General features: G+C 47.3%; 2 protein-coding genes and 1 pseudogene across 7 annotated transcripts in view; 2 read left to right on the forward strand and 1 right to left on the reverse strand.

Annotated features, from left to right (window-relative positions):
* Per3 (period circadian regulator 3) overlaps positions 1-3,223 on the forward strand; it is a 48,482-nt gene extending 45,259 nt beyond the window's left edge. For all 5 annotated transcript variants that reach the window (XM_078025189.1, XM_078025185.1, XM_078025186.1 and 2 more), the window contains one exon: positions 786-3,223. In XM_078025189.1, the coding sequence (XP_077881315.1) occupies positions 786-978 (193 nt within the window). In that variant the 3' untranslated portion in view covers positions 979-3,223. The remainder of the gene's footprint in view (positions 1-785) is intronic.
* The window catches only part of LOC101974228 (motile sperm domain-containing protein 1-like), a 46,667-nt pseudogene continuing 34,287 nt past the window's right edge, over positions 1,034-13,413 (forward strand). Inside the window, exon 1 of the transcript XR_013427361.1 lies at positions 1,034-1,129. The product of XR_013427361.1 is annotated as a motile sperm domain-containing protein 1-like (transcript). The remainder of the gene's footprint in view (positions 1,130-13,413) is intronic.
* Positions 4,950-11,986, reverse strand: Uts2 (urotensin 2). Its single transcript, XM_078027212.1, has 4 exons — positions 10,088-11,986; positions 7,803-7,971; positions 7,301-7,352; positions 4,950-5,408 (listed from the first exon to the last, which is right to left on the reverse strand). Exons 1-4 carry the CDS (start codon positions 10,188-10,190, stop codon positions 5,268-5,270), a joined length of 465 nt encoding a protein of 154 aa, XP_077883338.1. The 5' UTR covers positions 10,191-11,986; the 3' UTR covers positions 4,950-5,267.

The raw sequence follows: 13,413 nt of genomic DNA on the forward strand, positions 1-13,413 counted from the left end.
TAGACCTTGGGACCTGGTTGTGTGGTAGACTCCTGCTCCGTCCCTGGAGCTTGCTGCTTTTGGCTCTTCTCACTGGTTGTCATGACCATATCTGCTGGAGGGAGCAGGAGGCACAGACCTCAGGACTTCCCAGACCTTTGTTAGGTCTGCACTTCTCCCCAGATGTGCATGGAGACTCTCCAATTCCCCACATAAGTGGTTGCATTTGAATGTCCTAGACTTTAAATGTCTGCCTCCCAAAGTGGGGGGAGGGGTAGGAGTGGGGCCCTTTAAATTCCTTGAGAGTTGCTTCAGCTGGTGGGGCAGGAGCTTGCAACAGTAGAGGGGAGGGTGTCATGATGGCTGCCCACCTGAGTGTCTACACCACCAAGACCAGCAGCAGCCAGAGCACAGGTCCCAGTTGTCGGAGGATGGAGTCCTTACTGTCCACTCTGATTCCCATGAGCTGCATGCACGCTGCTCCAGAAATACATGCATGTCCACTGGGTAGCCCGTGCTCTGTTGCAGCTGAATTTGACTAAAACCAACCACAGTTTACCATTGAGGCCTTCCTCTGGAAGTTGTAGCCTTCAAATAGACTCCCCCTGGAAGAGTACGTGAAGAATGAGCTTCCAAAGAATTTAAGCTAACGTATCTAAACAGTTTCTGTCATTTACATTCTTATAATTACAAAAATGAATAAATTGAGGAGTTAGAAATGATGTTACTGGCCAGCCCTGTGCTGATTTTAAACCCTCAGAAGGCACAGACGTTGCATAACAGGCCTGCCTGTGTTCTCTTTTGAGAGCTGCGCCACCTGTGAAGACGGAGGTTCAGCTGGTGACACTGCAGAGGCCCCTGGCCGCATCCAGGAGAAGACAGCAGCTGAGCCACCATGAGGATGTCCCTGTACAAGCTTTCCAGGGCTCGTGTGACAGACCTCCCTATGTGTCTCTAAAGCTCGACTCACAAGTGACCACAAAGTCATCATCAACATAAGACTTCCCACCGTGCTTTTTTAACAGACGTCATTTTTCTGAAGCAGAAGCAGCATTGTATATCGAATCTTGTTCCTGATGTGTTAAAACTGCCAATTAGACTCCTTTTCTAGTTTAGCTGTCTTCTAGAGAGATTGGATTGCCTTTAAGAGGTAGGTGTATGGTAAAATTTTATTTCAAATATCACCCAAAATAAATTATGATTAGAAGTACAGCTAAAATGAGCCCACAGCTGAGCCTCTCTGGTCTTTCTGTTGCTACCTGAGTCCTTCTCCCTGGTGGAGTGCAAGGAGCAGCACACCCCTGGGCGTGTGCCTCCGTGATGGTCTCCGCAGTGTGGTGCTCCCCTGTGACTCAGAGAGGACATCCCGGTTTCCTGCCACCCAGTAAAGTTCATTGTCCACTAGTAAATCAGGAAATAACTATTTTTAAGGCTGGATTTTTACTTTCATTCTTACAAATGCATTTTTACTTTTTTTTTTTTTTTAACCTGTCACTAAAAGGCTTTTCTAAAAAGACTCCGTCAACTTATTAAGGGGCTTATTCTTTGGAGAACTTAAAATTAGCAATTGTAAATGTAGTTAAAACAAAAGAGCTATTTACTCAACCAATAGTGTTTTTCTTTTTAAGATTTTTTGATTTTAAAATAATGATTGTAAAAAGTGGACAAAAGTTCTATAAGTTGATATTATTCTTATTGCATATGTGTTTAACCATTAACTTTTGCTTTCCACTGAATTTACACAAAGATGGCTTTCTGTGCTGAGCAGAGGTCTGATTGGCACTGCCTTTTGTTTGCCCTTGAACAGGGTAAGTGTTCTGATACCCAGTGAGAAACCTGGGGAGCTCGGGACCCCCCCCTCCCCCGCCCTCAGGGACTGCAGTCCTCAGGAGTCATTGATTTCTGTGTCACTTGCCGAAGACTCTCAAGAAGTGAGTGTTGACTTGGCAGGTTGGCTCACTCCGGTGCTCTTTATAGAGAAGTCATGGTTCCTTCTCAGACTTAGAATGATATGCGTGATCCACACCCATGCAGCTCAGAAAAGGAAATAGAAGATGAAGGTCACAGTGACCTTGTATTTTTATATAACTTACAACAAACTTATTTTTCTTTTCTTTGTTTTGTTTTTTGTTTGTTTTAGGAAAAGACTTCTTTCTTCTTTGAAGTTTCATAACTTTTTTTAAATGCATCCTCATAATGATTAGGCAAATTGACCTTTTTGTCTGTGGAATAGATGGACCCTGATTCTCCAATCCTGTAGCTCAGATTTTCTCCCAAAGTAGTGGGTTCTGGATTCAGTCGTCAGGTGCCAAAAATCAGTTTCAAATGCTGCCTTTGACATTTCTTGAAATTTTCTAGTATCAAGCGTTCGAATACAAATATTGCCGTTTTATGAATAGAGAACACTCATATTCTATTCCATCTTGATAGTTAAATGATTTCTGAGGTCTTTGTGTGTTGATCCAGTTGTTCTGGTGTTTTTTTCCCCTTGGTAAAAAAATCAGATTAAAAAATTAGCCTGTCCACTGACAACTTTCTAGAGTAATGAAGTTCTTAGTTTGTGTAAATCAAAGTTGGCATTTGGAGCTATCAGGGTCATTCTGCCTTTATGTGTGCGTACTTTAAACTCTGTGTTCTGTGCCGACGCAAGGCTTCTTTGTGCTGTTTTGGATGTTCGCTTGTTAGAATCACCTGTTTCTCTCCTTCGTACACATTCTGTGTAGTCACATGATGCTGGGCTGGATCTGACGTGGTGCTGTTGAGGACAGGTCTGCAGGAGCACTCTCAGGCCTCTTCTCTTCTCTTGATAAGAAATTGTTCAGTGCATGTAGAGGTTGTCGCACCGTGAGATGCAAGGGGATTCACAGTGGCCTCTGCTCCCCCGCAGGGGTATGGTCTCACCCAGTTGAAGCTTGGTTGTTCAAGTTTATTATCAGCTTTTTGTATTAATGACTGTAGGAACTAGTGATGAAAGTGTATTTTATAGGCTTCCATGTTTACATAAATACTACCCAAAAAGCTTTATTTTCTTGGGTCAGAGGCCAAAATTTATGAAAAACAAAGTGCTGTACGAAGGGAATAGTTTTGCAATTACACAAAACTTCATTATTCATAAAGTAAATTTAATCCAACTTGAAATTTTGTTTCAGCTGAATTTATAATTATGTGATTTGCTGGTTTTTATGGCTATTAGTATTTTATTTGGTATCTTTTTTAAGTAAAATAATAAACTGTGCATGTGAAACCTGTGGGTCCCTAGCAGTGCTATGTGGCAAGCCCTGGTCTCAAGTGGGTTTTGCGTCATGAGAGGTGCTTCTCCTGGAGGCACTGGGTTGCCATTGCAGCGCATGTGGGCTAATGGTGACAAGCGTGGCTCAGTCCCTTTTCCCAGCACATTGGCTCATTTAATCCTTGCTCCAGCCTTGTGAAGAATTTATTGGGTTCCGTGTGTGTGTGTGTGTGTGTGTGTGTGTGTGTGTGTAGTAATTTTCATGCCACTTTAATGAAACCCAGTTAGCATATTACTCTTTCATATTCCACAGAGTGAACCTGTGTTTTACAAAGACTGTGACTTGGCCTGGGGATGTGGCTCAAGTGGTAGCTTGCTCGCCTGGCATGCGTGCGGCCCGGGTTCGACCCTCAGCACCACATACAAAGATGTTGTGTCTGCCGAAAACTAAAAAATAAATATTTAAAAAAAAATTCTCTCTCTCTCTCTCTCTTAAAAAAATAAAAAAAAAAAAACAAAGACTGTAACTTAGCAGCAACAAAATCTAGAAATTAAAATATGGAACAAGAGCCTGAAGTCAACAGGTCTTTTAGTAATACCCTTTTTGAATCCCTGCCACCTCTCTGTGGCAACAGTGACCACAGCAGGAAGGAAAGGGCCGTAGTGTGGGTGGCACTTAGTGTGGGTCAACAGCTCCTGGTCTCAGCTTCCCCGAATAAGCCTTGTCGTCCCTGTTATGGAGGACGCTGTGGCAAGGGAGCAGATAGCCTGGTGGAGGACACAGCTGGTACGTGAAGCGAGTAAGGGTCTGAATTTCATGATCTGACTGCGGAGCTGTAGGAATAATCTCCCGATATTGCCATGAGTGAGGGATTTTGGAATCACTACAAGGGAATTCTTCCGTGAGGCTCTTTCTGGTGTTGTGGTGCGAGCTGGTATGGGCTCCCTCAGCTCTCAGAGGCCCGGCGTGTCCCATAGCTGTGCCTGGTGTGGGCATGCATCTGAGATCAAGTACCCACTCCTCACTAACATCTTTCTCTGCAGATGTTCTTTTTTTTTTAATACCTTTATTTTATTTCTTTATTTTTATGTGGTGCTGAGGATTGAACCCAAGGCCTCGCATGTGCTAGGCAAGCGCTCTACCGCTGAGCCATACCCCAGCCCTCTCTACAGATGTTCTTGATGTCTTAAACCAGGAGAGCTTTATCCAGCTGCACTCTTAAGAGATTTGTGATGGCTGCTGATAAGCGCACATCACCTGCTTCCAAGTGCCTGGTGCAGCCTGTGCTGCGAGGGAGTGGGGTGGACAGCCCCTGTGGTCCCCCTCTGGACAGTCTGCAGAGCCCTTGGTGCTCACCCTAGTCATTCTGACCTCATCACCGTGGAGGTGCTGGTGACGTGGAGTAGATTTACACACGTGTGGTTTCTAAAGATTAGTAAACAGGGCTCTTTCTTCTGTTCTGCAATCTTAAATCCTGCCATAGCCTTTTCTCTCGATAAGAAACTAAGGTATTTCCCCCAGAATACATGAACTGTGGTTCTAGAGCTCGGAGCAGCGCAGTTCCAGCATGTGTCTCTGTGAATGTCTTGGCTGTTCCGGGAGGGGCGAGGCCAAGCCCAGGCACCTCCAGGTGGGAGCCCATCCTGGGTTCTGCCCGGAGGGGTCACTCACTCTAGAGACCAGCCAAGCCGTGGCACTGCTTTCTGAAAAGTAACCGTTTATGTGGTCATTTTTAAGGGTGAGAGGACATCAGCTGTTTGTTTAAATGGTTTGTAGTTGAATGATTTTGACTAAATTTCACCTCTATGGCTTTTTCTTCTTAGTATTTGTTTCTATTTATTTATTATCTTTACTTTAAATTTCCAAGAAATTAGGAATAAATTGAAGGTAAGACAATGACAGATTCCAGGACATGCTTACAAGTGAACTAGCCACTCATGATCTTGCGGACTAGAGCGTGGTTCCCAAGGATGAATTGGGCGGTGGCCTCGTGTTTCTTCAGTGCTTCTGGTCGGTGTCCTGTGTCCGACTGTCCACACTGAGCCGGGCCCCTCTCGCCTAGACGCAGTACTTCCAGAAGCACTCCAGGGGGGGCCCGTGCTGCTTGTGCTGTTTCCTGGGTCTGGCCAAGAGCTGACTCAGAAAAATGTTAGGACCCTCTTCAGGAAAAGCCTGCAACCAGAACAATCCAGAGCAACATCAGCCGTCAGTGCAAGAGGAAGGAGCCTTGGCCGAGCCTCTGGGGTGAGTGCTCGCCCTGTGGCCCTCTGGCTGTTCCTGTGCCCCCTGGATGCTGGCCTCCCTCCGGCTCCTCGTCCCAGGCCTCCAGGCTCCCCACCTGTGGTTGCTGTGAAGTTTTCTGAGCCCTTGTTGGCCTAGTCCTGTGTCACTTCTCTCTTAGTGACATGTTCTGCACATATATTGTTCTCTGTGTATCAAATCTTGATCATAAAATTTTCTCTTTATTCTGTTTTTTTTTTTTCCCTAGAATTTAACAAACACAGCTACTTATCACCTGTGTGGTTTTAATCGTGAATCATAACCCTGTTCAGGAGAACGTAAACATGGGCATGGTGACTTGTAATTAGCCACATATAGAAGCCAGGGCGTCCCCTTCTGGGTAGCTTCTCCCTCTGGGACTGCAGGTGGTATGTGGTGTGTGCTGTCTGCAGGATCTAATGTGTCCACCTTGTACTTTTGCTGGAATGTTAAGAGGCATTATAGCCAAAGAGGTGCCTCTGGTCAGAATGGGAAATGGTTGGTTAGTGTTAAATGAGGCTCTTGAGCTAGTGACCTTCTGGGGGCCTTCAGACGCTGCTGTACATGCACTGCCAGGAAGGGAGAGTGGGAACCCAGGGCAGCCGAGGCCAGGCGCAGGAGGCGCACTCAGGAGACCCCTCAGGCAACATCAAGAGCTTTCTGGGGTTGATGATGATTGCATAGACTTTTCTTCTAGCTTGTCAGGTCCTCTGCGCGCTGTGCACCATTTCTAACCAAGGGTTTTGCCATCCTCGTTCCCTATTCCAGCCCTCTCCACCCAAAGCGACTTTCTCGAGACTGCTGTCTGCTCCGTCCTGCACCCCACAACTGTGGACACAGCATTCCTCCTTTGAGATGGAGGTGCCGAGCTCCCGGGCTGTCAGGTGGGGGGGGAGCTCGTTGAGGTAGGGGGATGACTCGTGGGTTTTATTTTATTTTGAGGGGGTACCAGGGATTGAACTAAGGGCCCTCAACCACTGAGCCACACCCCCAGCCCTATTTTGTACTTTATTTAGAGACAGAGTCTCACTGAGTTGCTTAGCTCCTCACTGTTTCTGAGGCTGGCTTTGAACTGGCGATCCTCCTGCCTCAGCTTCCTTAGCCATTGGGATTATAGGCGAGTGCCACTACATGCTGCTGACTTGGCGGTTCTTGCAAGCTCCCAGGTGATGCAGTGCTTCTGGCAGGAGTCAAGAAGACGGTGACCGTATAGTGACCAGCACACTTGAGAGCAAGGACCTTGTCTGGTTTTTTTGTTTAGTTGGTTGGTTTTTGTTGTTGTTTTTGTTTTGCTTTAAGTTCTTACAACTTATTTAACTTACCCTAAACAGACACTGGTGAGTCCTTGTCACATTCAGATTTTTTTATGAATAATGGTTTGGACAAGTTAATGCTTCCACAACACTGGCCAATTACTTTAAGGTGCAATTTTTACAAGAACACTAGCAGTTCCTGAACACTAGTTCCTTCTAGTCCTATGAAATCAGGACTAGAAGGCTCCCCTTTCATTCCTACCTCTCGTAAGTAGAGATACTTACCTTTCTTGGATGGCTTCTTGGGTTGGAAATGTTCATAGTAGGATCTGGAAAACAGTTTTGAAACCAGTTCATCAGACCTGCTGTGCCTAGTGTGTGCTTACTTTAGAACACATAAAATAGTGTATGATGAGTCACATCTCCTCCCAATCCCTCATGCTGCAGCAGGGTTCACTTTTGAATACAGAGAGGGTCCTTACCTCTGGGGTTCACAGAGGCCTTGCAAAAATGCTTAACAGTTCAATATCAGATTTTTTAAAAAATTAATAAAAGCTGAACTACCATCTGCTAAATAACGCAGTGAAAGGCTCCATCTTGTTTCTGGAATGTCCTGAGCATGGCGTCCGTGCTGGGGGAGACACTAGCCATGGACAGGAGTCAGAGCTGGCATTTGTTCTCTGAGCATTTCACTTGCATTTTTTCACTGACTTTTCAAAACACCTCCAGAGGTGGGTGTTTGTCATTTCTGTTTACTGATGAAGAGCTGGGTTACAAAAAGATTCAAACCCTGGGAAACCAGGATTTAAAATTGCACTCATTGGAAACAAAATCACCACTGCCCCCCCATCCCCCATCCACACAGAAAGAGAGGCTCAGGGTGCCTTGCACCCCTGGAGCTGGGTGGTGAGGACCACAGGTTGCAGTGGGAGTCCGGGCCAAGAGGGGAGAGCGCTGGGTCACGAGTTTTGCTGTTCCATCTGGTGCGCCTTTATGCTCCCGCACAGGGTTTCCCCTCCTCTGAGGACAGAGGGTGAATCAGTAGCCATGAAACCAAGCCCTCTGTAAGCAGGGACTCAGCTAACCTGCTTCCCAGAGCCCGTCGCCTCTCTCCGCACCCAGCAGCCTGTCGCCTCTCTCCGCACCCAGCAGCCTGTCTCCTCTGCCCGCACCCAGCACCTCTGGCAGCAGCTTTAGGATGGAGGCTCTTTCCAGCTCCTCCAGGGCCAACCTCGCGTCGTCTTCAGGTGCTGCAGAGTGAGATCGAGACCAGTGACTCGCTCCGGCCTTCAGCTCATCATTTCTGCTCCCTGTTGTGTTGGGGGAGTACCAGCAACAGGGAGAGGAATACTAGAAAAACTTCAGATGCAAAGTTCGTGATCTGGGACTGGTGGCGTTTTATTTATTTGCAGTACTGGATATTGAACACAGGGTGCTCTACCACTGAGCCACATCCCCAGCCCTTTTATTTTTTGAGACAAGGTCTCACTGATTTGCACAGGGCCTCACTGAGTTACTAAGGCTAACCTCAAACTTGGGATCCTCCTGCCTCAGCCTCCTACGTGGCTGGAATGGCAGGCATGCGCCACTGCACCCAGCACTAGTGGTGTTTTAACAAGTGAAAATCCCACTGTCCGTTTGCATGCCAGCAGGACAGAGGTCAGGAGATGTGGATCTCATATGTCACCTCTTCACTGCATATGTGGCTCACCTCACCACCCAGGAGGGAGAGCCCTGAGCAGGAGGGAGAGCAGAGCCGGGGCCCTCAGCACCCTGTAGCTCAGAGAGTCTGAGGGACCCTCCTTCCCTACTTGTCCCCTGCAGCTGACTGCCTTTTCTTTAGATATCTGGGTGGTGCCATTGGAATGAGAGGAAAAGAGATGGTTTTTGCTCTTTCCATAAAGGGAGGGCAGTGGCAGCACCTCTCACTGTCCTCCAGGTGGAGATACAACTATTACTATCCTGGAAAAGAATTAGCTTCAAGACCACTTGTAAGGCGCTTGACTGGTGTGAATCAATTTAAGGTGCTTTTCCAGCATGAAACGTGGCCAGTGGGCTGGCCCTGCACTGTGCAGTCGTCACCGAAGCTCTGAGGGCGCTTGTATTGGATTGGAGTCGTGGGCTACGCTGCTGTGCAGGGGCACAGGCTGCGGGAATGGGCGGAAGCCACACATGGCCGCAGCCTGACAGCGGAGCTAGGACCTGTCTGCAAGACGGCACACAAACCCTCTGTCCGAAAGGCATCCAAGCATGTTCTCAGCATTTCTAATACCAACGAAACCTGTAAAGTCTGATCATGGACAGGTGCTTATGGCTTGAAGGGTCCTTTACGAAGGAGCAAAGATTTGTGACAAAAATTCCACGGTAAGCTTCTGCCTGCCTGGAATCTGGGAGAGGTGCTGCCCTCATTTCATCTGATTTTGTTTCTAATTATTATCTGAGTGTTTAAAATGTATTAGTATCTGAATATTCATTTGATTTCTTCTTACAGTGCTTTTCAAAATCTCTTTTTAAATAATAGAGATTTGATTAGTGCCTGGTTTTGACCAACAAGGTGACTGCCAGTTAGGAGCTCAGTGACCCAGAAGTGACTGATGATGTATGAATGACTAGCAACACTTGAAAATCATGAGAAAGCTGTTTGGAGAAACTTTTAGAGGCTAGAAATTATAAAATCAATGGCTTAGAAGAGTTTTTTTTTTCTTTATTTAAAAAAAAAAAGTCTAAAAGTACTCAAAGATAAAATCCAGTGAAAAATTTTTTTAATGGAACTTACCTCGGTCTTCTCACTTCTTAAACTAATGTACCTCACTGGTTGTATTTTCTTAAAGCTCAACTTGGACTTTTATGAAATGAGCACGTATCAAAAGGAAAAGATAAATGCACTTGGAAGACTGACATCCCTGCCCTGCTTGCCGCTTTCCTGATCTTTAATAAGCCCGTTTCTCTCAGCCACACATCAGGTGATTACTTTTTATTATAGAAGGGGAGAGAGCATTACTGATCCGTAACTAGAACAGCTGATTCTACACTCAACCCAGTTTATTTTAAAATTAAAAGTAATGATGTTTTAAATTCAGTGCAATTTCTATAAATGGGAAAAAATATTGACCAAAGCAAAAGTTTGAATTGGAGAGGTGATATGAAGCCAGCAGTGCTACTTTTCTGTGTTTACATTTTAGAAAGAGAAAGCTGCGTCCACTACTAAATCTAAATTGTGCTGCAAGGGTGCCCGGTGTTCTTGGGAAAGCTGGGACTATCCAGGTAACCAGCTCCTCCAAGCAGGAATCCCACCCTCACCTCCAGCATGGCCCCGAAGGCCAGTGGAGATCCTTCAGAAAGACTAGCACAAAAGATGGATCTTACCTGGGAGCTGGAGAGACATGTCCCTGGAGTCAGTGACAGGAAGAGATACGAGAGGATTTAAGAATCCTATAAAGAGCAAGCAGCAGGAGGCCAGCTGGTACATGATTGTGGAGAGGCAAAGTCCCCCTGGCTCTGTCCTGGAGTGCTATCAGCTTGCTCCTCCTCAGTCTGTGGTCACCAATTATATATATCATCCCGTGACCTCATTCAGAAAAATGTAAATGTATTGGCTCTGGAGGCTAAAAGGCAATCACTTTGCATTGATGTAATTTTTCAAAGTAACAATTCATAGACAATAAATTTATTGTCTCGTTGCCTAGTGTGCAAAGTAGGTGATATAAAGAACAAATCTGGCAAAGGGAGTCACTTGGCAGTAAATCTTGAGTTAGAGAAAGGGTCAGAAGTGAGTTGATGTGGCCAAGGTAGGAGACACAGATTTATGAGTCTTAACAGAAGTGACGCAGAGTGTGACATGAAATATGTTGGCTCCCTTTAGTTTTAATCTTGTGAGTGAGTTGCCGTGTGGTGCTGGGGCTGCCGTGCCTGGACAAGCACAACCTCTGGACAGACTTACAACCAGTTCTTTAAAACAGTGAAGATAACTTAAATATACAGCAGACATAGCTTAGGACTCCATTTCGGGGCCTGCAAGCATGGAGACGTCAGGGAAGGGGAAGAGCATTCCGCAAAGCTGGACGGTATCCGTCAAGCAGGGCTAAAGGACCCCAAGACCCTGCTGGTAAATATCTCCAGAACTTGACCTGCTCACCATGGCACCTGGCCCTCTAGGTCCAAGCCTGGGCAGCTGCCGTGGTGTCCCCAGGAGCGCTGCCCGAGCCCCACCTCAGCAAAGCAAAGTGATGCCATAGCGCGGACATCCATTCTTTGCTCAAAACCCTCTTTTGACTTAAAAGTCAAGACTATTATTAGGGAAAAAAATACACAGATACCTTTGCAGCCTCAGATCAGGCAGGTATTTATAGGGACATCAGCTACATAAGAAGAAACCAGAGACGGAGGTGCACGCTCACGGGTGACTCGTTCAAACAATGGGTGGCACACTTGAGGAAGCTAACTAGATTCTTTTTTATAGCATTACTTCTTTTAATTTTTTTTTTAGTTGTCAGTGGACTTTATTTATATGTGGTGCTGAGGATCGAACCCAGGGCCTCACACATGCTAGGCAAGCGCCCTACCACTGAGCCCCAGCCCAGCCTGCTAACTAGATTTTTAAGCGATCTCATCATGCCCGGAACATTCTGAAATGTTTTTGTAAAATTAAGCACCCTACCTGTGCAACCCAAAAATGCCTCTCCACTTCGTTCAAGTGGAATGAAACGTGGGCTCCCACAGACCTCAGCCCCCTGATGGCAAAAGCAGCTCTGGTCACAACAGTGAAAAACCAGAGGCACGTGGTGTCCTTCCCTGTGCACTAAGAGAAGCCACTCTGGAACACAAAGGAAATGAGTCTTGGAACTACACACTGAACAACATAAGCCAGACCTGCAGAGACTGTCACATGGTCTTGTGCAAATGAAATCTAGAACAGGCAGAACTGGCCACAGCAACAAAGTGGCCTGGGCCTAGGGTGGGAGGCAGAGGGGGTACCTGGGGAAGCAAGGGAAGTTTGGGATGACAAGAATGTTCCCCATGTCAGTTAAGGCTGTGGCTGCATGGGCACGAGCATCAGTCGACACTCATCAACTTGTACACATAGACAGGTGCATTTTGCTGCATGTGAATGATACTTGAATAAAGCTGGTTTTTAAAAACCTCCACTAACTCCCGATTTTATTTTGACCGAATTCTGCTCTCCCTCTTGCACACTCCATTCCACCACCATTTTCCACTGTCCACTGCTTCCTGAAAACACCTCTGCCTCAGGTCCTTCTGCCTGGATTGCTCTTCCCCAGGAGTGCACAGCTCTTCTCTCGCCTCCCGCAGGTGTCTTCTAGGACCTTCCCGCCGCCCGGCCCCCACGTGCTGAGCACCCTGCCTCTCCACCTTTTCCCCTGCACTGAGCTCCTCCCGACGTTTGTCAGATGTTGGTTCTTAGTATACATGTGGCACTCAGTGCCTGTCAGGCCACAGTGTGCGCCCGCCATGTGCCGTCCCTGCTCAGGAAAAAGCAATGACCCCAAGGAAAGGATTTCTACCTGGAAGGACCGACAACAAAACAGAGGTCCAACCGCGGTGACTTTATTGGCAAGAAGAAAAGCGGAGCCCGCAGGCCCTGGGCCAGTTTCCGGGCGTGTGCTTTCAGGAGGGAGGCCTTGAGCGGGATGGGGACACGTGCAAGGTTCGTGAACTAAGTTAAGGGTCCAGCCCAGGAGGTGGAGGCGAAGGGCCTGACCCGGGGCTGTAAGAAGAGCCCACCCAGCAGGAGCAAGGGAGAAGTGGGCTACGGCCGGGCTCTTGACCCTGGCCCAGCCGGGAAACCAGCCTTGAGATCTCGGGCAGGGGCCACCTCTTCAGGGGTCCTTCCTGGCTTACATCTCGCCAACTAGGTCAGCGTCTCCCACATGCCACCAGAGCTGGGACACAGCTGTGGACAAAGGACAGGGAGCTGGCCTTGAGAGCCTGACATCCAAATCAGGGCCGAGAAAAACCTGGAAAGAACAGGCAGCATCCACCAAGGGAGCGTGGGGTGGCAGGAGCCGGCCGCCCATGGGCCTCTGGCCTCCGCCTTCAATGCCTGCCTCCCACCCTCGATGGGGACTGAACCAGGGCCTGTGCAGGCGAGGTGAGCGCTCTATCAACGGAGCTACGTCCCCAGCTCTCCCCCAGGGTTTCTTGCTTCCACATCTCTCCATTCACGTGTTATCTCATTTTTCTTTTAGCAAAAACATCTTTTCTGTGTCTATTTGGCCAAACATAACCTCTCCACTGCCAAAATGTCTCTTTGTTCAGTTTCAGTGACCAGTTCAGACACAATTATGTCCTTAAATCCAATTTTCAAGTTCCTAGGAGAGGGTCTTTGCAGGGGGTTATATGGACAATTGTAAAAGAAAGAGCTGCCACCCCAAAGGAGGACAGTCCCAGAGGACACCCCAAGTAGAGTACAGTATGGCAGGAGACTGAACATGTTTGTACGTGGGACTACTTTCAGAAACAGACCCTAAGGAAATGTTCTGTTGAACGTGAGCAAACAATTACCTGAAGGCATCACTTGTCACCTCTCTGTAGTGGCAGGGACATGAAATCCAAGGTGGCAACTCAAGTATTCACAGGGGTCAGAGAGGTGATAATGTGAGGGAAGGAGGCAGGCCTGGTGGGTGACATCAGGGAGTGGTGGCAGCTGTAGCAAGGTGGATGTCGCATGCTCT

Source organism: Ictidomys tridecemlineatus, chromosome 11 (assembly GCF_052094955.1).
Source record: "Ictidomys tridecemlineatus isolate mIctTri1 chromosome 11, mIctTri1.hap1, whole genome shotgun sequence".
NCBI lineage: Eukaryota > Metazoa > Chordata > Mammalia > Rodentia > Sciuridae > Ictidomys > Ictidomys tridecemlineatus.